The sequence below is a fragment of the Phodopus roborovskii genome, unplaced genomic scaffold (assembly GCF_943737965.1).
Source record: "Phodopus roborovskii unplaced genomic scaffold, PHOROB, whole genome shotgun sequence".
In the NCBI taxonomy this organism is placed as follows: domain Eukaryota; kingdom Metazoa; phylum Chordata; class Mammalia; order Rodentia; family Cricetidae; genus Phodopus; species Phodopus roborovskii.
In genome coordinates, this window is record NW_026126511.1 from 47,081,826 (window position 1) to 47,106,123 (window position 24,298).

Below are 24,298 nucleotides of genomic sequence, written 5' to 3' on the forward strand. Positions count from 1 at the left end.
AAACAGACCTCTTTCTCCTTTTATTCCAGCAAGGATGGAACATTACTGTGGACCTGGTCATTGGCCCAAAAGGCATCCGTCAGCTGACAAGTCAAGATACAAAGGTAAAGAAAGCCCAAGAGCCAGGCTCAGCTAGCTCTAGCTCAGAGGTCCTTCGCTCTTCCCCGCCCGCTCTTAGATCTTCCCGTCAGCTCTCCTCCTCCATTCCCCATAGCTCAGGGCAGAGACTCTTTAAGGCTGTCAAGAGGATCTTGGGACGGCAGTATGTGTCGGGTGGTTCATTACTGGCCATGACGATGCTGCACAAAGTGGAGTGAGGAGTGAGAGACTGCTGTTGCTGTTCTTGGGGTACATAAGGACACCCTGGGAACCTGGGTTCAATTCAAGTTTGACCATCTTGACATATGATCTCAACAAGGCCTCCCTCCCTTCTTCTTCTGCCGTGTGAGCATCTTGAACTTCCGAGGACAGACCTTCCAGCCTTACTCTCTCCGTCCTCAAAAGAGACTCTCCACACTCCCTCACCCCTCATCCTCAGCACCAGCTAGATCAGTTTCCTCGGTCAGATTCTGGGGTTGAATGGTCTTCAGTTCTCCCTGCCTCTTTCACAGCCTACCTGCCTGGCTGAGTTCAAGCAGATCAAGTCCATCCGGTGCCTCCCTTTGGAAGAGGGCCAGGCAGTTCTGCAGCTGGGCATCGAGGGCGCCCCCCAGGTAAGCATCTCCGGGAGACCTGGGAGCTGGGGAGGGGGCGGATTTATTCAACCCAGACTGTCCAAATCCAGCATGAGCTAGGGAGGGATTCTCTATTGATAGATCTTGTTAAGAAAACTATACTCATGACTGGCAAGATAAAGACACCTACCACCTAGCCCAGTGATCTGAGTTCAACACCTCGGCCCCAGCCCATGTAGTGGAAGGAGAGAAATGACTTGTGTGAATTGTCCTCTGACCTCCACGTTCACACAGTGACTACTTTGAGTCTTGTCTTCTCCACCCCCTAATAAATAAGTATAAAACAAGCTAAAACTCTATCCAGTATGCAAACGAGGTTCTTAAGGAAATATGAAAATTATTTCTTTATTAACAGGAAAGAAGTAGAAAATGCTTTAGAGTAGGTAGAGGGGGCTGAAAATAAGGCACATAGCAGAAATCTAACATTTAGCAAATAAGCACTGGTTTAGAAACCAAGATCTGAGGGATCTGAGGCTTTTTTGTAGTTAGAAATATGAGAGACCTCAGATCACCAAACATTTGTCTCTCCCTTCTCACCTGTGCTGAGGCCCCAGTCCTACCCACTTCCCACATCTTAGTTTCTGCCCACACATGTGCGGAGCACTCACAAGACACAAGGCATTGTGCTGTTTGCTCAGAGATCCAAAGCAGGACCCAGACCTAGCCTTGAAACAAAGAGCACTGGGTAGCCAGTGGGAGGGATGGCCAGTGTGCCCCCTGGTGGCTATCTCTAGCAACACACACAATACTCTGGGAAGGTGTAGGAGGAATCCCACAGAGGTAGGGCCAGGTCCTGTAACCTCTTCTTCCTCCCTGTGGGATGGACTCCAGCAGAGGCTCTGCTTTCTCACCGGTGGCTGACCTCTTCTCTACAGTCCCTGTCCATCAAAACCTCATCCCTGGCAGAGGCTGAGAACATGGCTGACCTCATAGATGGCTACTGCAGGCTGCAGGGAGAACATCAAGGCTCTCTCATCATGAATGCCAGGAAAGGTAGGTTTCTCTTTGGAGACAGAGTAGCTCAGAGGTGGACAGTAGAAGGATGATTGGGCATTGGCCCTTAAGTGGAAGCAAAGATTTTAGGAGTATGAGGAGGTACTGAGTCAATTCTAAGTGGTCAACTTCTGGAAGTAACTCCTGGAGGAGCTACATTTGCAGCCCCTGGTGTATTGGAGCCTTTGCTAACTTGTGACTGTTCTGTGTAACCCTGATTGGGGACCAGTCAGGAAATGGGCAAGGCTGGAGCATGTGATACTGGCAGGAGGAAGTTTACAAGGAAAGTTCTAGTTCCAGCCCAAGTAATTTCCCCTGTGGTGCTAACAGACAGACAGCCTTTGAAGCTGCCATCATTCAGGCCTGTAAGTCCCTGGTTCTAATTCTCCCTCTTATGTTTTCCCATAGATGGTGAAAAAAGAAACAGCCTGCCTCAGATCCCCACACTGTGAGTATGAGAGGGATGTCAGGGTAGAGACCTAAGCTCAAACTCCATGGTCCAGAGCTGGAAGAGAATGCAGTGATGCCCGACCTCTCTTGTCATCCCTGAGACAATGCTTGAGTCTCTGCAGTTCAGTACGGGATGTGTTCCTTCCCAGTACACAAGCATGGGAATATTCCCTGTTCCACCTGGTGCTGTCTTGAGAAATGGGCTTCTGCCTTTCTGTCCACTCTTACTTTTTGGAGTCCTGGGCTACACTCCCAGCCCACTGACAGGTTGGCTGATTTTCAAGATCCAGTCAGTGCTGGCTGGGTGGGTGGAGGTGGAGTAAGGCTGGCTGAGGGGAACATTGCAGGACTCTGAGGTCAGCCAGCCCTTGCCCTCTTACCTTCTGCAGAAACCTGGAGGCTCGGCGGTCCCACCTCTCAGAAAGTTGTAGCATAGGTAAGTATGCTCACTGTAGCCTCAACCTCTGACCCTCCCTCATCCTCCCTTACCACCTCTGTCTGCTTCCTCTCCTGGAGTTACCAAGCCTTCTCTACAAGTCACAGTGAACCACCCTCCCTATCATTTCTCAACCATGGCTCAAAGATACGATTAGTAGCTGGCCTCGAACTCAGATCTGCCCGCCTCTACCTCCCGAATGCTGTATTAAAAGTGTGCTCCGCCACTGCCCAGCAGAATAGTTATACCATGGCACTGTGCTGGTCTTGGTCAGCTTTCACAGCACAAACATAATACAACAGATTGAATAACTCAAAACCAGTCATTTACTTCTCCCAGCTCTAGAGGCTGGCACGTCCAGTCTCTGCAGAGTATATCTGCCAGGGGCTTTCTTCTGGGCGTGCCTCTTTGCCATGTGGTCACATGGTAGAGAGAACAAGCTCCAGCATCTCTTCCTCTTTCTTTAAGAATACTAATTTATATTGGGAGTCCCTGCCTTATGACATCATCTAACACTCATCCCTTCCCAGAGACCCACATCAGTCATCATGCTGTAGGGTAGAGCTGCAGCATACGGATTTGGGAGAGATTGAAAACATTAAGTTACTAACCAGGTCAAATGGGTAATGTGTCACTTGAAACTAATAACACCCATGTGGAAGTGTCTTCAACTTCCTTGAATCCTGATACCAACTCTCCTGCATGTGACTGCCCTGGCTTCTATGTAGGAGCTGTGACCTAATTCCTGGCTTTCTATCCTTACAGAATCAGACATCTATGCAGAGATTCCCGATGAGACCCTGCGAAGGCCAGGAGGTAGGTTCTTGAAGAGGCTGTTAGCCCACCACCACAGTGACCACAGTCAGGGCCCTGGGAAGTGACATCATGAGGATTCCTGGGACACCCCAGGGGAACCTCCATCCTCATCTACATGTGCTCTGACAGAGAAAACCGAGGGACCATTGGTTTGAAAGCTGAGATTCTATACGCATTGCCCTTCAGTGGGCCTGTGTGGCTCAGTGAGGATCTTAAGAATAAGGACCTAGGGACCAGGGAGCAGGATGATAGATCATCCTAGATTTAAGACAATGGAACAATTTAGATGCCATTACCAGCCAAGCCCTTGGATCTTTGCTATTGAACACTCAGGTTCTTCCTGGGGAGGCCCACTGGACTCAGGATTCTGCAACTTCCGTATCCCACCCCATCCCCGCCCCCATGCCCTGTTTTCTCTCTGTGTGCAGGTCCACAGTACGGTATTGCCCGTGAAGATGTAGTTCTTAATCGTATTCTTGGTGAAGGCTTCTTCGGGGAGGTCTACGAAGGGGTCTACACAAATCAAGTGAGTCCTGGACTCTTTCCTAGCATCCCTCTTCCGTCTGTCTGGAGGGTGAGAGAGGAGGTGGTGAGGGGTAGCAGCTGACTGATACACAGCCAGTTCTCGTTCACACAGCTCAGGACTACTTCTGGAGCACCCAGGGAGTGAGGGCGATGAGAATCATCCCCAAGATTTGGGAACCATGTCTTAGGGATGGAAACACAGAAGGGGAAGTAGGGTAAGACGCAGCTAGAGTGGACCCAGCAGGACTTGGTGGAGCCTGGGGGAGCCTTGCCTATGTGGTTCTACTTCATCAAGCTGGAGAAGGCAGAACCGAAGGAGAGCAGTGTGGTTGAAAGCCAACAGTAAGAACACAGAAAGAGGCCCTGCTTTCTTCTAAAGGAGCCCCTGTGTGTTCCTTCTCATGCCTGCTCACCTTGGGCAGATCACTTGACTATGTATCCTCATCTGGACATAGGGATTGAGCTTTCTGGCTCTGAAGTCCTTTCTAGTTCTAATGCAGAATGACCTGGAAAGAAGGGAAAGAGGAGGAGAGCATGAAAAGAGATGGAAAAAAATGGGGCTTGGGAGGGCAGGGGTGAGCTGCCATGGAAGGGCCACACCATTTGCCTTCCCCAAAGTGGTAGCCACATCTGCGACGGCCATGCTATACACTTCTATTGCAGAAAGGAGAAACGATTAATGTGGCCGTCAAGACCTGCAAGAAGGACTGTACCCTGGACAACAAGGAGAAGTTCATGAGCGAAGCAGGTAGGTGTCCCCTGGGGAGGGGGCCCTGAGGTTCCCCAGCCCTCAAGGATGAGGGGCTGGGAGGCTGGGAAGAGGGTGTGAACAGTAATGGGAACCCACCCACCCCCACTCCTGATTGTAAGAGGTCTCTTGTCCCATATTTCACAGTTGGGGCAGGAAACTCCCATCTCTTTTCATGGCTGGGGTTGGGTTTGTAGCTTGGTGGTAGAGCTCTTGCCTGGCATGCATGAGTCCCTGTTTGATCCTCAGCACTGAGGAAAGAAAAAAACAAAACACTTTCTATATGACCTTTGACCCACTCCACCTCTCTTTCCCACATGCAGTGATCATGAAGAATCTTGACCACCCGCACATCGTGAAGCTGATTGGCATCATTGAAGAGGAACCCACATGGATCATCATGGAACTGTATCCTTATGGGGAGGTAAGCTCTGGCCCCAGATGAGGAACCCCATGTGACAACCAGGCTACAGTTGAGCAGGGCATCAGAGGCGTTTGATAGCAAGCGATCTTTACAGATTTTCTGCCTTCTGTATTTAGCTGTTAGGTGGAGGTAATTGCCAAAATGTATTGCCACCTTTGACTTTGCCTCCTAAAGGAAAGGAAGGCTCAGTGGCTACGTATAGTCTGGTGCCTTGCTGCCATGCTAGGGCAGAATGATCATGGTTCTGATGGCATGTCTCTCTTCCTGCAGCTGGGTCACTACCTGGAGCGAAATAAGAACACCCTGAAGGTACCCACTCTGGTCCTGTACTCTCTACAGATATGCAAAGCCATGGCCTATCTGGAGAGCATCAGCTGTGTACACAGGTAGGAACAGTATGAGACTACATGGTCTGTGCCCAGCAGCCAAGAGTATGCAGTGCTCAGCACGCAGGTAGTCCCCAAGAAACATTTCCTCACCCAGAAAGTTAAAATGTCCTAGGGTATTGAGAGGAAGACCAAAGTCTGAGATCCCAGTGGAGCTCCGTGTCTTCCGGCAAGTGTCTGGGAGGTGGGGGTGTGGGTTGGTAGTCCTCTTGTCCAGAGCTCCAGCTACTCTGCTCCGCACACTGGGTGACATAGGGCATAGGAAGAAAACGTGGGCCAGAGAAGTGTCTGGAACATCATAGGGTCTGTCAGTCTCCACCCTCATTCCCAATATTCTTGACCGCACAGCCACTTTAACTGTGTGTAGTTGGCTCTTCCCCACTCTCCACCTGACCTTGTGCCCATTCCCTTGAGAACATGAGGCCTAAGGAGACCACACTGGGGTGTTCACTGTGCCACTGACGTGGCCTGTATAGCTTTGACCTGAGTCTCTGCAAAGCCATGTAGGAGATCCAAACAAGCGTTCCCTCGTGCATCCAGCGAGCTCTGTGGAGCACCCACTCAGTACCAGTGTCCTAGAGTGTAGGAGAAAGTCATGGTCAAGAGAAAGAAGAATCCTTCTCTTTGGAAAGCTCACATTCCAGAGCGTCGGGGTCAAATGTGGGATGTATGTGACCCTGGGCCAAGGCAGCGTGCTCATAGGATTGTTTCCTTTACTTATCTGAAGCTGGGTACTTAAAGCCACCTTTTCAGTGGCAGAGACAGCAGGAAGTGGCATGGCCTGTGAGAACCAAGTGGGCCCTTTGGGGTTGGTGGTGACACTAAGGATGCCCATGGCAGCAGGCACTCCTCAAGGAGAGCCAGATGATGCCTGCAGGTTTTAGCAGTTATGATCTCTTCCTCTCAGAACCTGCTGGGATGTTCCTTCAGGCTGATGTCTGGCTCCTCTCATTTGTACTGGGTTCCAAGGCACTGCCTCATGCTGGTCTTCAATCCTCCTTGCAGGGATATTGCCGTCCGGAACATCCTGGTGGCTTCTCCTGAGTGTGTGAAGCTAGGAGACTTTGGGCTCTCCCGGTACATTGAGGATGAGGACTATTACAAAGGTGAGGACTTGCCAATTACCAGTACAATTTGTAGAATTCAAAATCCCAGAGCCGAGGAAGCCTGAGGTTCAGGCAGCCTAGGTCAGTAGTCTCAGGGGAGTAAGAGTACATTTCCAGGTCCTACAGCCTAAGTAATTCCTGAAAACCCCTTTGTCCCCATGAAGCCTCTGTGACTCGTCTCCCCATCAAATGGATGTCCCCTGAGTCCATCAACTTCCGCCGCTTCACAACTGCCAGTGACGTCTGGATGTTCGGTGAGTGGTGATTTGGGGGGTGGAGGGGGGTGACAGAAAAGTGATGCTTCTCATGCCTGTGAGCTGAGCAGGTCTCACATGTGCCCCTCAGGTCCCAGGGGCACTGAGAAGTCCCAAAGGTAGAGAGTCAGTGGAGAGCAGAGGTGGCATGGGCTAAAGCCTAGTTGGGACAAACTAGGTTTGTCTGTCTTGTAAAGACTTTTGGGACAAGCAAGAGTTACAGCTGCCATCTCTAAGGACTATGTGGGAAAGGCTTCAAGGAATATTCAAAGAAAACTGGCCAGTTTCTTTTGATGAGGAGGTACAAGGAGAGAGTGGGCCTGGCTGGGTATGATGGACACAGCAGTCTGGACATGATCCCCTGGCCCTGCAGCTGTTTCTGGGGAACTCACTCTTCCTCCCGACTTTCACCTGAGGAAATCAAGGCTCGGATGAGTCAGGGGTTTGCCCATGATCACTTAGGCAACAAGTGTTATAACTCCATTTGGAGATGCTTGGTTCCTTGCCCTCCCACTCACTCCCCCACGAGAAAGTTCTGACAATCCAGATGATATCCTCCTCTGGATCCCCAGAACCTTAGTAAATCCACAGGGAGAGCTCTAGGGAGTAGACCATGGTCCATGTACTGTAAGTATAGGCTATCGATAGCCTATACTTGGGTGGATAATGGTGGTGGGCGGGACCTCAGAGGAGAATACTTCCAGCTGGGACCAAGTGCCAGTGGCCTCAGTTAGTCCTGGGGAGGGCACATTGGTCATTCCCCCAAGCCTTCCCACTCTCTGCTCTCAGCTGTGTGCATGTGGGAGATCCTCAGCTTTGGGAAGCAGCCTTTCTTCTGGCTTGAAAACAAGGATGTCATCGGGGTGCTGGAGAAAGGAGACAGGCTGCCCAAGCCCGATCTCTGTCCACCGGTCCTCTACACGCTCATGACTCGATGCTGGGACTATGACCCCAGTGACCGGCCCCGCTTCACGGAGATTGTGTGCAGCCTCAGGTAAGCATATCATGGGAAGCTGGGGGTAGAGAGTGAGGCTTTCTGCCCCTCAACATTCGATGTGGTCTCCAGCCCTGCACAGTGGGTATCCTTGTTCCCCTTTGTCAGACCACAGAGTTCAGGTTAAAGGTGTTGACTTGACCCTTAATAGTGACAGGTAAACTGGGACTTATACTAGAATTTCCTTCTGATCATCACAGGGCAGGTGCCATGCTAGAAGCACAACAGGTATCAGACAGTGTTGGAGGACAGAAAGTTGAGACCAAGTTCATCGTCACTTACAAATTCAGAGATGAGGGCAGCCTGGGGAAGCCTTGTTCATTCAGATCCATCATGGAGAAGACTACTATAGCCATGACCTTTCTTGCTCTCCCTCTCCATTTGGTAGTCCTTCCAAGTTATGGAAGAGGAGGGTGTTTTTGACCTGTTATCAAGACTGTGCCCCAGGAGTTACCTGCCTGTTCTGCTTGAGGATCAGTGGCCTGAGACTTGGACCTTTCTCAGTGCCCAACTGCTGGTGGGGGGAATGTTACCCATCTAAGGGGTTCAGGGTTACCCTCTTCCTGCTTACTACTCATGAGTGGTCCAACTTCTCTTGGTTTCCTTTAGGGTGGAGATCAGCAGGCTTCTGTTCAGGATCTAGATAGTAAATATTTGGGACTTTGCAATCTCTGCAAGTCTCTGTTGCAACTGCTTGGCTCTACCATTGCACGGGTAAAGGAAGAAACTGGCTGTGTTTTATAAAGTTCCATTTGCTTATGCCCAAACTTGGCATTAATTTTACATGCCATAATTTAAAAAAACCAATCATGAAAAAACTTGGTGGACATTCTTAATCTGAAATCATTCAAGAATAAGTAGGAGGGCAGGCTTAGATTGTAGCCATTCATTTGATGACCTCTGTCTTAGGGAAACTTGCTTAATGATCTTAGGTAATGTAGCGTATGCGCCGTGCGTGCGTGCGTGCGCACGTGTGTGTGTGTGCGTGTGCGTGTGTGTGTGTGTGTGTGTGTAAATTTGAAGGCAAATACCACTTGACAATATGTAGTACTTAGTGTCCCTTTGACATATGGAGTCAATGATCCTGCAGTAATTCCAAGGGTCTCTGGGATGAGAAGTACTGCACTAGGAGAGAAAGGAAGACTTCATTATAGCTCAGGGTACACTGCATCCCCAGAGCATGCTACAGAGGAAGAAAGGGAGTATCTAATGTCATGGCAAATTTGCACCTGGGTCATGAAATTAGATGGGACATTGGACATATACACAGGGCTCATTGCCAATAGCTGGTGCAGGAAGGCTGGAGATGGGGGAAATCACTCTATGGCCAGCTTCTGCCACCTGGTGGGCTGGCTCTCTGAAGATTTTTACCCATTGTCCATTTGTGTGACCCTCTCAAATCTTGGTGCAATGGTGGCCTCAAGATCTATATCCTAATCTGTCTCAGAGAGGTCTCCCAAGTCCCTCAGTGGGGAACATGCAGGAGAAAGTGGGAGCTGATGGCTCTCATTCAGCTCTGCTGGCTTCAGTGTGTCCCCTTTGACCCTGTTTCTCTCTACCTGCCCTGAATCCTTGACAGTGACATTTATCAGATGGAGAAGGACATTGCCATAGAGCAGGAAAGGAATGCTCGCTACAGACCCCCCAAAATATTGGAGCCTACTGCCTTTCAAGAACCCCCACCCAAGGTAAGCTGAGCTTGGGCCTCATTAGTTCTATGGTCACAGAAGACTCAGGTCCCTTTGTGACCCAACTGCCCTGTCATAACACAAAGAACTTGCTTTTTTTTGATCCACTTTCCATTCTGAACCCAACCCCCAGTCATCCATAGGTGTCCTATCAAGAGAAATCTGGGGCCAGCACATAGCCCATGGAGAAGCTGGATCAAGAACTGTCCTTTGGAGTTCCCTATGGAAACCTGTGTGCTTCAAGGGATGGCAGATGGGTTGTCCATTCTAATAAGGAAGGGAGATGCCCTGAGCCCCTGAGATTCAGGCTCTGTGTCCATGCCTACAGGGACAGCCTTGAACTCCAGATCCAGGACCCTAATACCTCACTATGACATGGTTGGATTTCCAGAAACCAGGCCTGTATTATCTAGAGCTGTCAAAACAAAATACCATAGGCAGAATGATTTAAACAATCCATCCCTCACAGTCTCGGAAACTTGGACGTTCACAGCCCAGAAAACCTCAAATGTAGACTTTGGTGAGGGCCTGCGGTCCCTCTTTCCCTCATCACTGTGATGAAACACCTGGTGAAACAGTCTAAAGAAGGAAGGGCTTATCTGGACTATTCCCCTGAGAGTTGAGTCCATCACAGCAGGGAAGGCATGGTAGCCTGAGGTCACATGACATCCACAGTCAGGATGCAGAGAGGCGAACGCTGCTTCTGGGGTAGTGTTGCCTTTTTAAGCCATTCAGAATCCCAGCCCACAGACTGAAGTCCCAACATCTAGGGTGACTCTTCTCTCAGTTAATTTAATATAGAAACACCCTCAAAGACATACCCAGAGTCTTGTCTCTTTGGTGATTCTAGACCTGTCAAGTTGACAGTTACTATTCACTGTCACAGGGCCCATTCCTAGCTCTCAGATGGCCGCCTTCCTGCCATACCCTCACATGTCATGGAAGAGGAGAGAAAATGAGAAGGGCTCTTAGTCTCTAGTGCTGTTCTCATTAGGGCACCAATGCCATCATGGGATGATGTCACCCAACTCTAATCGTCTCTCAAAGACAGCACCTCAGAACACTATCACAAAGGAGGCAGGGTGCCAGGATACAATCAGGTGTAGCTGGGCCTGGGCACGAAGGGTGAGTCCATGGCAACACCCAATCTGGTTCCAGTTCCTTTCTTAGTCTCTCTTGCATGTGCCACTCTCATCCCTTCCTGTCACTAGCTGTGTGACGAGTGCTCAACGTATGGCTGCAAAATGAATGCAACGGCAACTTTTGTTCCCATCTCTCTGTTGTAAACAAACAGAACTGCCTCTGACCTGACCGTTCCTTTGCTGTGTCCTTTTTGCTGAAGGGGAGAGACAAGCTGACATAGCCCTGTGTTCTCTTTCTAGCCCAGCCGGCCCAAGTACAGACCCCCGCCACAGACCAACCTGCTGGCCCCTAAGCTGCAGTTCCAGGTAAATGTGTAAGTGGATGGTGGGGAGGTTTGACTCCATCCATTCTCAAGGTCCTTCCTGAAATGCCATGCCTACACCTTTGGGGTGTGGCAGGAAACACTTGCTTAGAGGATGGAGATGTCTGGGTTGGCTCTTTCTTGGTAGCCAAGAGAGAATTTCAAAACATATCATCAAAAGAACAGAGATTCAGTTCTTCCAGACGTTCTGCCTGCAGCCCTGCCCAGCCATCTACGGTGTGTGCTCCTTCCCGTGCCTGCCTGCAGCTGCCTTCCCTGGCTTCCCTGACCCCTTGCCCTGAGCAGAGCCTTCTGAAAAGGAATTCTAGGCTGTTGGGGGTGGATGATGGCCCCATAAACTTGAGTGTCACCCAAGATCCCATGCAGAGGCTCTGGACAGGACCTAGGTGGCCAGTGAAAGAGAGCAGGGGCCCATCTATGCTGTCTGCATCCGTCATTGCCAGCCTTGAATCTACCCAAGGCTGTAGCCTGTGACTCATGTAGCCCTGCCCTATGTTACTCTCTTGCATCTGGATGAGAGATGGCCCAGCCTCCTGCCTTTCCTTCCTGTACATCCCCTAGCACAGAGTTGTGGCTTCAAAACAGAACATGCCAAGGAACTGGTACCAATGTTAACTCTGCTGATGCCCCACGCAGGAAGAGCGAGCCTCCCAGGCATACTTTCCCTGTGTCAGAAACATGCCCAATCAAGAATGGAAATATCTTGTAGGAGATGACAATAATGCCTTGAGAGAGAGAGAGAGAGAGAGAGAGAGAGAGAGAGAGAGAGAGAGAGAAGCTGGCGAGATGGTTCTGAGGGTAAAGGCACTTGCTGCCAAACCTGATGACCTGAGTTCGATCCCTGGAACCAACATGGTAGAGGGAGAAAACCCAGTGTTTAGAAATTGCTCTCTGACCTACACAATTATTATATGGCATGCATGTGAGTGTGCACACATGCACACACATGTGTAGGCACTCACACATACATACTAAATTTTAGAAAGCATTTAAAATTATATATTGTTAGACTGGAGAGGTGGCTTTGTGGGTAAAGCACTTGCTGTGAAAGCATGAGGCTTCAAGTTTGAAGCCTCAGAACCCACATAATTGCCAGGTGAGCATGGCATCTGTCTGTAAGTCCAGCCTTAGGAGGCAGAGATGAGGAATCCCCAGTGAAAACTGGAGGATTTCGAGACAAGCTCTGGGTTGGACCAAGAGTCCATGACTCAGATGACTCCTGACATCAGTACAGGTCCTCCATGTATAATTCAAACACATATGCACACACAGTAAGTTTTTAATCAAAATAATTATACTCCAGACACACAAAGAGAGGAAACCCTCCCCCCCACACACACACAGACACTCTTCTGGGTTTTTACCCTGTGGATTCAACCAACCAATAATGGGAAATGTGGGAGGAGGGAAGAAAAAAGAAAAACACAAAGCTCATATCTGAATGAAATGGGTACAGATTTTTCTTGTCATTATTCCCTAAACAATATCATAGGGAATCAAACTGCCTTCCAATGCATCAGAGGACAGATGTAGATACACAAATATTGCAGCATTTTATAGAAGGGATTCCATATCTAGGGTGCATTCTGGAACCACACATCCCTGGTACACTTCAGGTAAACTGTGTGTGTGTGTGTGTGTGTGTGTGTGTGTGTGTGTGTGTGTGTGTGTGCGTGCGCGCACATTCATTTATCTGCAGGCTTATCATAACCTATGTCACAAATATGAAACAAACCCTTTTCCAAAGGGTCCTGAGGTCCCACCCTGGTCTCAGAAGATGAGCCATCTGTAAGCATCCTCCCATGTGAAGAGCATTGTGCAGAAGGAATGTCCGGCAGATGAGAGGCCACATTGCTCTGCCACATCTCTTCATCAGAGCCAGGAAAATAGCATACCCCATCCTTTATCTGCCATAGTAGAGCAAGTCTGCATCCCGTGGTGCAATTTGTCCTTTTTTCGTGCTCTTGTTCGTAGCAGCTAATTGTCTACCCTCTTGCCTTGTCCCTGTGCCTTGTGCTTCTTTGCTTCTCATGAATAGGTCCCTGAGGGTCTGTGTGCCAGCTCTCCTACGCTTACCAGCCCCATGGAGTATCCATCTCCTGTTAATTCGCTGCACACCCCACCTCTCCACCGGCACAATGTCTTCAAGCGCCACAGCATGCGGGTAAGAGGACTCTGCATGCTGGGTGTCAGCCTCGCCAATGAGGCTTCTGGAGGGAGGTGGCTTGGGAAGCGCTCCATGTTTCCATGTGCCAGGCAGACTACTGAGGGCTCCTATGACCCTCTTCCCTTTGCAAACACATCTGCTGGATAGGACTGCTTTTGTCCATACTGATGCTGTTGGCCAATGGTGGCAGACTGTCTCTCATTCCTGAGTCCTAGGAATCAGGTATTCCAGGCAGTACAGATGCTTGTGGGCAGAGCACAGCAGGGCCTGGGGCTGCTGCTGTGGCACAAAGGATTGTGGAGGTTCCATCCTGTGCTGATTGCTTTGGTTGCTAAATCTATCCCTGGAGAAAGACTTCTTCTCTGCTGCCTTTGTGAACGGTGCTCCTGGGTGTGAAGGGTAGAGGCCCTTGTGGGTTCAGGCTCACCAGCCAGCTCCCCTGCAGCCTCTTTCCCTTCTATGACTGCTCAGGCACTGAAGGCTTCGTGAGTCAGGTAGTCAGGTCTTCCGGGCAGAGCATCTTTGCTTGTGGGCAGATGTGCACCCCCACCAACCATCTCCCTTGTGGTCAGTTGCTGTGAGTGCCTGATGTATTTTCTAAGTTACAAAACAGGCCAAAACACTTAATATTTTAGCTCCTGCTCTCTATGTATGTACATTTCAGACTCAAGATGCATAACTCTAAAGCTTTCTGTGGGGGAAAAAGTACATGTTTATTACAATACCTTTGAGAAATGCGGGCAATTATGTTGATAGTTGATATGCTTCTGTGCTGCTATTCTTAATTTAGCAAAAAAAAAAAAAAAAAATTCAAAATGAGCATAAATTAGAATTCCAGGCAGTAAGATCTGTTACTAAATCAAATTTCCCCAAACTCTATTTTTCTCTCTTACATTAATTTAACCAATTTCTGACTTCATATGTGCTCAGCCATAATTAACCCACAGTTTTCAGCATGTACTATAATTTAGGCAAGGTTCACTGCCCCTCCCCCTGCCTTGGACCCTTTATTCATAGTTAATTAAGTTTCAGAGAGCTTTGTTTGAAGTGGTGTTCTGTTGGAAAGAAGCTATTTCGCGCCTGGGAGGGGAGGCACTGCCTTTGTCCAAGCTGGGCTTCGCCACCAGGACTTTGTTCAATTACATAAAGACAGCCTGTGCAGGTCTTTTGTGGCAGGAGATTAGAAGTGATTGTCATGAGAGAACTCTCTCTGCCTGAAAGAACATAATGATTATTTCCTTAAATAAGTAAAAAAAAAAAAAAAAAAAAAAAAAAATGTTAAAAGTAAAAACTCCATTTTATGGTATAGATGAGAAAATATCTTTCTAGCAGCTTGCTGAAAAGAGGAAACAGGTTTCCCACAAATCTCCCCAAAGCATTTAACAAAGATTCAGAGACGGAAAAAATGATTTCCTCTATAGCATGGCTCATCTGGGAGTCTGTGGAGCATCACATGGTGGATAATGGTGGCCACCTCCATGTCCAGAAGTGCTGTCCCGGGTGCTGAAGGCAGAACTAGGAGGCTTTGCCTTCAAGGCACAGGTACAAACTCACCAGTGTCACTCCTGGGGAAGATTTAGACAGGGAAAAACTGGAATGCATTGGATGGACAAAAAGCAGCAGCACTAGGAGCCAAGACTGTGTGGTTCGAAAGCTATAGGGTAAGCATTGCTTTTCTAGAACAAGGGAGGTTTTATGTGGAGGTGTAAATGAGGCAGGAAGGATGAGCCATAAGCAAATTACAGAGAACAACTCGTGAACACTGTTCTGTAACACAAGTTCCTGATTTCTTCCAAGAAGTGTAGGTGTCTGTTGCCTAGGAAGAATATCCAGGATGCATTTCGACCAAACTGCAGCATAAAGAGGTTCAAGGTATAAAGGTTATTATTGAATTTGTGGAGCTGGGGTGATGGCTCAGTGGATAAGGCACTTGCCATGTAAGCCCAAGGACCAGAGTTTAGATTCTCAATCTTACCTAAATGCTGGGTGAGTGTGATGGTTCACCTGTAATTCCAGCTCTAGGAACATAGAGAACTCGAGGAACATAGAGAATCCTGGGAACAAGATAGCTTGTTAGACTAGTCCATTTCAGTGAGCTCTCAGTTCAACTCAGAGAGAGAGAGAGAGAGAGAGAGAGAGAGAGAGAGAGAGAGAGAGAGAGATCCTGTGTTTCGAGGATATGAAAAACAATGATAGGAAGATGCCTGTCTCTATCTCCAGCCACCACAGGAACATGCTCCTGCAACACATGCTAACAGGCATACACACATGTGTGCACATACCTACACAGATTAAGGATAAAGCAAAAAACTTCCCCATTTACTTTTTATTATGTCATTATAAAGCACCAGAACAAGCTTTCCAGCATGTGTTTGCTAACATATTTGCCAAGGTCAATCCTGGTGCATATAGCTCATATATCCAGTGGGGATCTCTTAAAGCCTAAAAGACTATATAGTAGATTTGGACTCTAGTAACTCATCCTATCAGTATTTAATCTCCCTCAGTTTGTGCATCTAACCTTGTATTTAGAACTTTTGACACTGAAGTCTCACCATTTATTAAAAACTCAAGGTAGTTACAGACCATAGCAGTCACAGGAATTGGATTTAACTGGAGACATTTGTAACTGAAATATTTACTTTTGCCAGACAATGGTGGTACATGTCTTTAATCCCAGCACTCAAGAGGCAGAGGCAGGTGGATCGCTGTGAGTTCAAGGCTGGCTTGCTCTTCAGAGTGAGTTCCAGGACAGTCAGAACTGTTACACAGAGAAACCCTGGAGATATATATATATATAAAATCATTGGTGTCTTAGTCTATTTTCTGCTCCTATAACAAAATACCCAAGGCTGGTACTTCACACAGAAGAGAGGTTTACTTAGTTCAGTTTTGGGGTGCTAAGAACATGGACAGACCCCTTAAGGCTCCACTGAGAGCTTTCTAGCCACATCTTACCATAGTAGGTAGAATCATGTTAGGGGCATGAATTATGTGTCTATTATTTATTTAGCCCTGTGATAACAGGAACATAGTCTTTTAAAAAGTTCTGTTCTCCCAGCATCTAACTCTATGCCTGCCACACAGCTGCTTAACAAATGGTTGTTGAATGTGTAAGAGCAGTGGTTCTCAACCTTCCAATTGCTTCAACCATTTAATACAGTTCCTCATGTTGTGGTGACCCCAACCACAAAATATTTCATTGCTACTTCATAACTGTAATTTTGTTACTGCTATGAAATCAGTGTTTTCCAATGGTCTTAGAGGTGACCCCCTATGAAAGGATCATTTGACACCCCCCCCCAGAGGTCATGGCCCACAAATTGAGAACTGATGGGTTAGATGACTATTGTAAGAAATCAACACTGGTAATTGAATCTGTTTGAGTGATGGACAACATGCCCCAATATAACTATTTTGAAGCAATATTGTAATAATCAAGCCTGTTTTGTAGGACTTAATGGAGAACTCTCCAGAAACCTGGTAGACATGTGGCTTGTTAAAAGTATATGTGATTTTTCTTTTCTTTTAGCATTTTCTTTAAGTGACCTATCAACTGGGCACTTCGAAGGGAAGGGACTGGGTTGATTTACTGTGTGCTTCTGTAACAGGGCACCTGAGGCTGGGTGATTTATAGGGAACAGAAGTTTATTACCCCCAGTTTGGGGGACTGGGAAGTCCAGGATCAAGGGCCACCTCTAGTGAGGGCGGTGTGGGGAGAGAGTCCACAGTGGGAGTGAAAAGGCAAACTCACCCTTCTACGGGATCCCCTCCCGTGGTACCCTGCCCATACATCTACTAATGGCATTAACTTCTTCATGAAGTCAGCACCTCCATCAAGTCACCCCACCTCTCAACATCACTGCGCTGGAAATCAAGTTCCTGGCATATGAGCCTTGGGGGGGCCACTTTCAAGCTGGAATGTGGGAACCTGTCTTTATGGGCCTTCAGTCGGAACCAGCACACTTAGGTTCATACCTGAGAGGGAGAGTGTGGACTGAGAAAAGATGGGTAAAAATAAAAAGAAGACAGAAACACAGGATAGAATCGGGGGGGGGGGGCAACTCCATGAATACTATATGCCCCCAAGTTTATTCTTCAGCATTCTTAAGCACCCCAACCAAAAGGGGGATGTGGCAGAAGACTTCTATTATCATGCATAAGGAGCAAACAGACTTTCTTCCCTTAATCCTTCAAGCATTTGGTAACCACACCTGTTATCCTATCCAGCCTTGAGGGTCAAGAGTAAACACCTGAGCCCAAGTCTGTTATTTAGATGAGACATCCACTAACCAAAGCTGAAATATCCTGCAGTAGCCAAGTCTTAGACCTTTAGGTCTTTTGACTTATTTAGGACAGTTTTGAACTCTCTGACCTGGAGGCAAGATGAAGTGGAGCCATTTTTATGGACCCTGATCCTGGAACTTCTGGTGCTTATGTCACAAAAGGTCCCTGTCATTGGTAAAGGGTTTTGCAGTCAAGAGAACACACACAACCTTCTTCCTCCAGTAGACCAAGGTGGTCACTCACAATAGATGAAAAGCAAAACAGTTCGGAGGGACTGAGACAATAATTATGCAAATGTACCCTGAAAAGATTATAGGAAAACATCAATACCCACCTAGGGTGATAAAATAAGAGTAAGTCCAGAGCCCCACAGCTGAGTGAAGATCAGGGTTAGGACTAGTGAGGGGGAAGAAGCAGTCACCTTGTGTCTGTAGAGTCAGACCTCTCTGAAAGTTCCATTGTTCACCCTCCTCTTAACTCATTCACTTCTTTTTAACCTCTGGTTATATCATCCAAGTTGTTGCCTTAACCAAGAGTGCATGGCTGATGGGCACAAACAATCCTCTACACCTGGAGCTCAAGGTAGCCCCACTGTCTGTAGAAGCTTCCAGACCTGCCACCATAGTGCTTAGATGGAAGGACATTCCAAAGGTTTGGAGCTGGCTTTTATTTCTGAATCTATTAAATGCCAGCCAGGAAAAAACGGTGATTGGTTGAAAATAAAATACTATTGGCAAATCATGTGACAGTTTGAACTCATTGGTCTGGGATTCGGCATCCTGTTGGAGCCAGGCATGTGGATGAGTTTGAGTGCAGAGCAAAAGTGTCTGCATTTGTGGTTGTGGGTTAAAGAAAAGAGCAGCTGGCAATTCCAAGGTTTGGCTCCCCTGGGGCTCTTCAGCAGATCCTCCCTGGTCCAGGCCTAAGGACAGGGCTCACTGCAGCTGTTGTTCACACAGGAAGAGGACTTCATCAGACCCAGTAGCCGAGAAGAGGCCCAGCAGCTCTGGGAGGCAGAGAAGATCAAGATGCGGCAAGTCCTAGACAGACAACAGAAGCAGATGGTGGAAGATTCCCAGTGGCTGCGGCGGGAGGAGCGATGCCTAGTGAGTGGCTCCCCTCATTCCCTACCCAGTGGGGTGGATGTTCCCCATGCGTTCTCCATGCTTTCTACTCTGGAACCTGAGTCCTTCACTTTGGTCTCCTCTGCAGGACCCTATGGTTTATATGAATGACAAGTCCCCACTGGTAAGTTACCAGGAAAAGCATCTCAGAGCCACAGCCTGCAAAGCTGATCTACTCAGGACCCCTCCACCAGATCCCTTGGTCTTCCAGTCTCTGACCTTTAGGTTGACCCCGTGCTTCTCCTCATCTGAAAGCCCGGGGGACTCGTATTGTTAGTATTTCTTAAGCCTCTAGAAAGGTCACTTGGGATCAGTAACTCTCAGATCCCCTCACTTGTGGCTGTAATGTCTAAATTGGAAGGAGGATGGGCAATGAGGAAAAGAGGGTGCTACCTGGAGCCACAGTAGTGACTCCCTTCTCTCTTCCTTTCTTCCAGACCCCAGAGAAGGAGACCGGCTACAGTGAGTGTTTCCTTGGGGGCAGTTTCCATCTGGGGTGTGTTGGGGGTGGCCATATCCTTGCTCACTGTCCTGCAGGGAGCAGAGGCTTGTCTTTGGTTTGTAAGAAGGAAAGGCTACCATGTGCCTTGTTTTACCCTGAATGAGTGTGGGGTCACTTGGATTTTGGGAGGAGCTTCCTCTTTAGCTCTACCCAGCCCCACACTGTCCATCTCTCTCAGCCCTTTCTACTCTTCTGGAGTTAGTGACTTCTTTGGGCCCCCTTTCCTTTTGTCCCCCATCTTCATTTCTTAAATGAGCCTGGACCACTCTCCCTGTTTCTGCTTCCCACTCACCCTATGGAGAGCCTTTTGTTAGGTCTAGACCTACCTTCCCAGTTCCTAGTGTATTCTTCAGGCCAGAGGGATGGAAGATTTAATCACATAGATCTCTCCAGAAGCTTCTACTGAAGGCAAAGAGGGACAAAGAGTGCATCTGGTGATAATGATGATGATGATGATGACAGCAATAGTCACAAAGAACTTAGCACAGACGGGCACAGCCCTAAGTCACTCACAGATGTCGACTTACGTGTATTATAGACACTATAGGGCTGGTGCAATCTGTCTCTGTTCCACAGATGAATCAGAGGTCCAGGACAACAAAGCGACTTGTTTAACACCACACAACGACTTACTAATTAATGCAACTCAGATATGAGACCAGACCTTCTGGGTTCAAAGGTCCTTTCTGAGCTGACAATCTCATTCTCCAGATGAAAGTTAAGTCTGGGAGTGTGAGCAACCGCCTTAGATGAATGAGTTACTGTGTGGTGTTAGATGAGAGGCAAGCTTACTGGCTTGCCTCTTTGCTACTATCACCACAGCTCCTCTGGCTGTATGTGCCATTGCTCATCAGAGTAGTCAATAACATGACAATACATCATGCAGTCTTAAAATCTACCCCTGCCCCGATGCAGAGCTGCCACTTCACCAGGATGGGCTCCACGGGCTGCCTGCTGCAGACTGTGGGCTTCTTGCTCACGGATGCTCAAAGCCAGCATTGCTGTTCCTCTTGGAGGAAGCACACCGAGGCTTGGAGTCTCCCACACTCGCTGCACACATGCATCCCTGCCTTGACATTTTCTTTCTATGACATGGGCAGGTCTTGTCCTTGGCTACTGGAAAGTCAGGAAGCCCTGAACACTGTTCCCTCTGCCATCTTCCTGGGATTTGGGTTTTACATTCTTGGGATTTCCTGATGGTAGAGAAGGGGAGTTGGCTTCATTATAGGAAAGAAGAAAGCAAAAGACCGGGTACTGACACCCTCATCTACTTCCTCTCCTTCCTGTTGTAGCGGAATTCACAGGGCCCCCACAGAAGCCACCAAGACTCAGTGCGCAGGTACGTATTGGGGTTACAACTACCAAAAACCATAGACCTGGAATGCTCGGTGGCCTTTGGAGATAATCCAATACAGTGCCATTTTTGTAGAGAAGTCCCAGAGAGCAGATGCAAATTGCCTAAGGCCTCAAAGCTGATTCATGACAAAATGTGAAAGGAACCAGTTTTGTAGGTTTTTGTTTGTTTGTTTGTTTAGCTCTGGGTCTCTTTCCTAGCCTGGGAAAAGGTCTCATTGGGTCAGCCTGGTGTCAGGAGGATCAGGGCCTCTCCTCTTCCTGAGCCCTCCCCCAGAATCCAGCATCCTGTATGTCTACTGGTTTTCTTGGTTCCAGAATGTTTATTCTCAGTGTCAGCTTCCCACAAAAATGACCTGAGACATGTTAAGACAGTGCGGACCCAAAGGCCAGATGATGCTTAGACTGAGCTGGTATGACTGTGTGTTTGTCAACACACCATTTTGTTTGGGCCCCCAGTTGGAGAATGATGACCACAGAGGCAGAAAGAGGGGCTCTGCCCAGGGACAGAGTGGTGTTGTGCAACGCAGAGATCTTTACACTGGTCGATAGCTACACATTCCTAGTAATGAATAATAGTGATAAGGGGTCCTTCTGGTTCCCCATGAGCCACTAGCTATCCACTCCTCCCTTTCAGTCCATTCAGCCCACAGCCAACTTGGACAGAACCGATGACCCCGTGTACCACAATGTCACAACACTGGTGGAAGCTGTGCTAGAACTCAAGAACAGACTCGGCCAGCTGCCCCCTGAGGACTATGTGGTGGTTGTCAAGGTGACTGTCAGGGTGGGGATGGGGTGGGTCAGGGAGGGAGGGGCTGCCCAGCCTGACCCTGGAAGGGAAACTTCTGTGCCCTACTCCTTGGCCAGCCCACAGACCCCAGAGGAGTAAGGACCCAATCCCAGGCAGTCTCAGAGGGCAGATGCCATCCCTGAGTGCAGTCCCAGGGGGAACATCTTTTTCAAAGAGCAAGTGCGGCAGCTGCTCTGCTCTTGCTCTCTTAGAACGTGGGACTGAACCTGCGGAAGCTCATCGGTAGTGTGGACGATCTGTTACCCTCCTTGCCATCGTCTTCTAGAACGGAGGTGAGTGTCCTCATTCCCAACCATGCCCCCTGTGCCTCCTGCTGTCCCTGGCTCACTGGAGCCACCTGGGCAGCCTATTTCTCCCAACAGGTGTCTCTGCAGAGTATCAGAGCAGTTAGGGGCAGAGGGCTGAGCCTGCTCTGGGACCTGGTGAAAATCCCAGGCCAGGTCTCAAGCAGTCCCAATGGCTGTGCAAGGAGGCACCTTCCTCCCCGCTCTCCCACCATCCCTTACCTAGTAAACCTCTGCACAGAGGTTAAGGTAGATATGTCATGGATAGCAAACTCCTGCTGAAGTCAAGGATGAGCCCTGGTTCTCTCTGATGGAGTGATGCCTGTGGTAGGCAGAAGGATGTCCCAAAAGTGGTGACTCACGCACAGGGGTTTTACATGGCAAAAGGAGTTTTATTGAGCTGATAAAATTAAGGGTCCCCAGAAGGAGAGGATATGACAGAGTGCCCAAGGGGAGGGGCTCAGAATCAGAGATGAGGGGATGTGAGGGCAGCAGCTGAAGTCAGAGGGATACCTGTGCTGGAAGGGGCCACAGCTAAAGAAGATGTAACCTGGGAGCTGCAAAACGCAAGGAACTCTCCCCTGGACTCTAACAGGAACATAGCTCTGTTGATGATCTTAGCCCCCTCCTCATCCCATGGGACTCATTTCAGAATTCTGACTTCCAAAACTGTTCAAGAATGAACATGCAACAATTACACTGCTATGTTCCTGTAGCCATGGGAAACGGATCCGTTTCTTGTCTAGAAAAATGCAGTGCATTGATGCCTTGACTCTGAGTGGTCCCCTGTGTGGCTCATCCTATCAAGTGATCTCTACTGTTTGTGGTTGTCCAAGGCAAAACAGAATAAGGGTAGGGCTGGCTATCCTCTGGGTGATAACAGTGACCTACTAAGGAGTCCCAGCAGGGCAGGTGCCACCCGAGGGCTGAGGTGACTCCTGAGAACCTGGACAGTTCACTGGGTGAATTTACCAGTGCAGGTCTGGGAGGGTTTGGCATGACCAATTTATTTACTCATCCAGTTTTTAAAGAGATAGCTTTAGTGCTGTGTATCCATCAGGCTAAGCACCAGTGACACAATGGTTAAATAAATAAATAAATAAATAAATAAATAAATAAATAAATAAGGGATCTTGTCTCTTTACTTGACAACAGATTGTTAAAGCCTAGGTGTGCTAGTTACATTTTTCATTGCCGTGGCAAAATTACTGCAGGAGGAGGTTCATGTAGCTCATCGTGGTAGGGAAGGCATGGTGGAAGCAGTGTGAGGTGACTGCTCACATCACAGCGACTGTCAGCAAGTGCTCAGAGCACTTTCTCCCATTTATTCCTTCCAAGACCTCAGCCCGTGGAATGGCACCACCATGCTGTGGTGGGTCTTTCCACCTCAATTACTCCTATCTAGAAACTCCCTCAGAGAGTTCCCCAGTGGTCTGTTTCTATGGTCACTCTAAATGTCATCAATTTGACAGTCGAGATTATCCATCAAAGTAGATGAATGTGTTTGACCTCTCATCAGTGTGCAGGGTTGCCCCCGTGAAGGAGGGTGCTATCCAGTTCAGTCGGGCATTGCTGGCACATGGTTGGCTAGGGTCTGGAATACCTGCTACATTGATCTTTGTAGACCAACTCCAGCCTAGGCAGAGAGGTAGATTCAGCCCAGGCATGGGAGTAACTGGTCCCCAGGAAACTTCTGATGTCTTAGCATCCATTCTGACCCACCTCTCCTGTGTGCTTACCCACCAGATTGAAGGGACCCAGAAACTGCTCAACAAAGACCTGGCAGAGCTCATCAACAAGATGAGGTTGGCTCAGCAGAATGCTGTGACATCCCTGAGTGAGGACTGCAAGCGGCAGATGCTCACAGCCTCCCACACCCTGGCTGTGGATGCCAAGAACCTGCTGGATGCTGTGGACCAAGCCAAGGTTCTGGCCAATCTGGCCCACCCACCTGCAGAGTGATTGAGGGAGGAGCTACCTGCCTGCATCTTCTGTCCCAACCTGTCATGGCATACCTTTCCTGCCTTGCCTTTGGTTATTGGTCTTCTTGGGAAGGCTGAGAAGAGTCCTCCCCTCACCACTTTGCACGACTTCCCCCTCCCCACCCCACCCCAGACTTGTGCTACTCAGGCTGCGTCTGGACAAAGAAGACTCTGGGCACAGACACAGGGGGGTGGGGTGACATAGTTCATATGGGGTACAGCTGCCAGCCACTCCCTCCTACCCCAGCCTGGGTACTGGGGTATCGCTGGGGTCACAGTTGTACCCCTACCAGCCAAGATGACTTTCTGCATGGACATTTGAAAGCCAGTATTCCTCTTCCTCTTTATCCCTCAGGGGACCCCTGATGCAGAGGGGACAAAGGGGCATTATTTGGAGAGAGGCTGGTGAGGCGAGGGCTGGGCCTGGCTCTCTTGTACAGTGTACATTGGAATTTATTTAATGTGAGTTTGGCCTGGGCAGAGACTGTGGCCTGGGCCACAGTCCAGGAACAAACCAGTCTGGCCACAGGGCTCTGTGTTTTTATTAAGCCCAGCACCTCAGGGAAGAAGCAAAGAGTCGGAGGTCAGAATGGGACTCTGTGCCCTTCCTGCTTTTCTCCTCTCCCTCTTTTCTTCTCCCTCTCCACACCTGCTCCTTTCCTTCCTCATATGTTTGTGGAGGACATTCATTTACGTCCCTCCTTTTTGATCTGTGGTTGAATTAAAATCATCGCCATTTGCTTTGTGGTTAGCTTGACTGCATCGT

At 48.7% G+C, this 24,298-nt stretch overlaps 1 protein-coding gene across 3 annotated transcripts in view; it reads left to right on the forward strand.

Annotated features, from left to right (window-relative positions):
- Window positions 1-24,283, forward strand: part of Ptk2b (protein tyrosine kinase 2 beta) — a 115,926-nt gene extending 91,643 nt beyond the window's left edge. For 2 of the 3 annotated variants that reach the window (XM_051195482.1, XM_051195483.1), the window contains exons 9-31: window positions 30-104; window positions 612-713; window positions 1,610-1,727; window positions 2,136-2,175; window positions 2,567-2,613; window positions 3,379-3,429; window positions 3,858-3,955; window positions 4,618-4,702; window positions 5,026-5,126; window positions 5,397-5,512; window positions 6,518-6,618; window positions 6,783-6,872; window positions 7,662-7,866; window positions 9,446-9,554; window positions 10,937-11,002; window positions 13,058-13,183; window positions 18,433-18,579; window positions 18,686-18,721; window positions 19,035-19,059; window positions 20,392-20,438; window positions 21,090-21,227; window positions 21,458-21,538; window positions 23,297-24,283. In XM_051195482.1, coding sequence (XP_051051439.1) covers window positions 30-104; window positions 612-713; window positions 1,610-1,727; window positions 2,136-2,175; window positions 2,567-2,613; window positions 3,379-3,429; window positions 3,858-3,955; window positions 4,618-4,702; window positions 5,026-5,126; window positions 5,397-5,512; window positions 6,518-6,618; window positions 6,783-6,872; window positions 7,662-7,866; window positions 9,446-9,554; window positions 10,937-11,002; window positions 13,058-13,183; window positions 18,433-18,579; window positions 18,686-18,721; window positions 19,035-19,059; window positions 20,392-20,438; window positions 21,090-21,227; window positions 21,458-21,538; window positions 23,297-23,512 — 2,220 coding nt within the window. In that variant the 3' untranslated portion in view covers window positions 23,513-24,283. The remainder of the gene's footprint in view (window positions 1-29; window positions 105-611; window positions 714-1,609; window positions 1,728-2,135; window positions 2,176-2,566; window positions 2,614-3,378; window positions 3,430-3,857; window positions 3,956-4,617; window positions 4,703-5,025; window positions 5,127-5,396; window positions 5,513-6,517; window positions 6,619-6,782; window positions 6,873-7,661; window positions 7,867-9,445; window positions 9,555-10,936; window positions 11,003-13,057; window positions 13,184-18,432; window positions 18,580-18,685; window positions 18,722-19,034; window positions 19,060-20,391; window positions 20,439-21,089; window positions 21,228-21,457; window positions 21,539-23,296) is intronic. The other variant, XM_051195484.1, reaches the window with a different exon arrangement.
- Window positions 24,284-24,298: the final 15 nt, after the last annotated feature.